General features: G+C 55.9%; 1 protein-coding gene across 1 annotated transcript in view; it reads left to right on the forward strand.

Moving 5' to 3' along the window:
• The first annotated feature begins 1,407 nt into the window (after positions 1-1,407).
• The window catches only part of NMT1 (N-myristoyltransferase 1), a 9,006-nt gene continuing 8,806 nt past the window's right edge, over positions 1,408-1,607 (forward strand). The window contains exon 1 of the mRNA XM_009071467.1: positions 1,408-1,542. Within this exon, the coding sequence (XP_009069715.1) occupies positions 1,408-1,542 (135 nt within the window). The remainder of the gene's footprint in view (positions 1,543-1,607) is intronic.

Genomic DNA, 1,607 nt, shown 5'->3' on the forward strand with positions numbered 1-1,607 from the left:
GGCTGTGACCACATCCTTTGGATGCTCTCTAATAGCTTAGCTTTAGACTTGAGGAAGAAATGCCCTGGCTTGGATCCCAAGCTGAGATTTGGGAAAGCAGAGGTCAAGGTCTGTGGGCACAGGAGGGCAGGGACATGTCCCACAGTGTCCAGGCTGCTGGGGGGTCCCTGGAGCAGGAGGGACAGACCCAGTGCTGTCTCCAGCCAGACCCACTCTGGTGGGTGACAGTGCCCACCAGCTGTGGGCTATGGGGCTGTGCTGCTTGATGCAAAGAGCAGCTCCCAACGGGATTTTCTATGGTTTTCCTCACTCTGCTGAGCCAGGCACAGGTTATCATCCTCAGTGAGCACAGACTGGGGAAGATGCTGCAGTTGCGCTGCAGAACCCTCTTGGCAGCACTGACAGAGCTGAGCCATGTGCTGGCACACACCATCCCCAGCTCACTTTGCAGAAGACCCTCGTGTGTGTCAGCAGCTGGCAAAGCTCCCCTGGCCTGCTGTCCCAGTCCTTCCCCTCTCATCCTTCCACTTGGATCCGCTCCAGCCACTCTGGGGTGGAATTTCCCCCTGAGCCTTGACCCTCTTGGAGGCTGTAACCTTGTTTCGGGGACTATTGGCAGAGAGGCTCTGTCCCAGCTTGGGGCATCTCATGCAGCATCATGAGATCATCATCCTGAGATTCCGTGTGCTATGCCAGGAGCAGGCACTGCCCCCATGTTTTGGCATCAGGATGGTGCTGGACTGGCCCATCAGCAAGGCCAGGCTCAGTGTGAGCTTTCACACCTGTGACTGTTTCATGGTGATCATCATCTGGATGTCCAGGGCTGCTCTGCATCCCTGGAAGGAGGAGCAGTGCCCTCGTGCAGGCACTTCCCACCCTGCACTCCCAGGTGTTTGGTCTCAATTTTCCAGCTCCAACATAACAATATGATCATTTCCCACTAGCACTTGTCTCCCTAGAGCAGCTGAGGTGACATTCAGGGCAGTGTCCTTGGCCACTGTGGTGTCTGGACCTGCTGCAGGGTCTTATCCGCAGGGCTGGACCAGTGTTGCTCTCACATCCATCCTTGGGCTCAGAGAGGAGGAAGAAGCTCAAGCTGGGAATTCCACCACTCCATGGGGTGGATTTGGGCATGTGTGGGTGATGTGACAGCAGAGGTGTGGTCACCTGTGGTGCAGGGACAGTCCTCACCACTGAGCAAACCTGTGGGGTGGGAGGTGTTGGCTCTGGTCCCTTTTGGGGAGCTCCCAGGGAATTCTCTACTGGGGAGTGGGAGTTTGGCTGCACCCTGTGTGCATGGAGTATTCCCCTTCCTGGAGCCCTAGGCTCAGCAGGGAGCCTGAGTTTTCTTTAGAGACCTTCAGAAACCCAGTAAATGTTCTCCCAGAAGTAAACCCCAAAGCTCCAATGATGTTTCCTTTGTTCCTCAGGGGCTTGAGTCCAGCAAATGACAGTGGAGCCAAAAAGAAGAAAAAGAAACCCAAAAGGAAGAAAGAGAAAGGAGGAGACCAGCCTGACCAGGCTCAGGACCAGCCAGTGAAGGTGACAGCCCCTTCCTGGAATTGCAGCCCTGCACAGCAGCCAGCTCCATCCCGAACCTCCCCAGT

This window comes from Acanthisitta chloris, unplaced genomic scaffold, assembly GCF_000695815.1.
Source record: "Acanthisitta chloris isolate BGI_N310 unplaced genomic scaffold, ASM69581v1 scaffold26213, whole genome shotgun sequence".
Classification (NCBI taxonomy): domain Eukaryota; kingdom Metazoa; phylum Chordata; class Aves; order Passeriformes; family Acanthisittidae; genus Acanthisitta; species Acanthisitta chloris.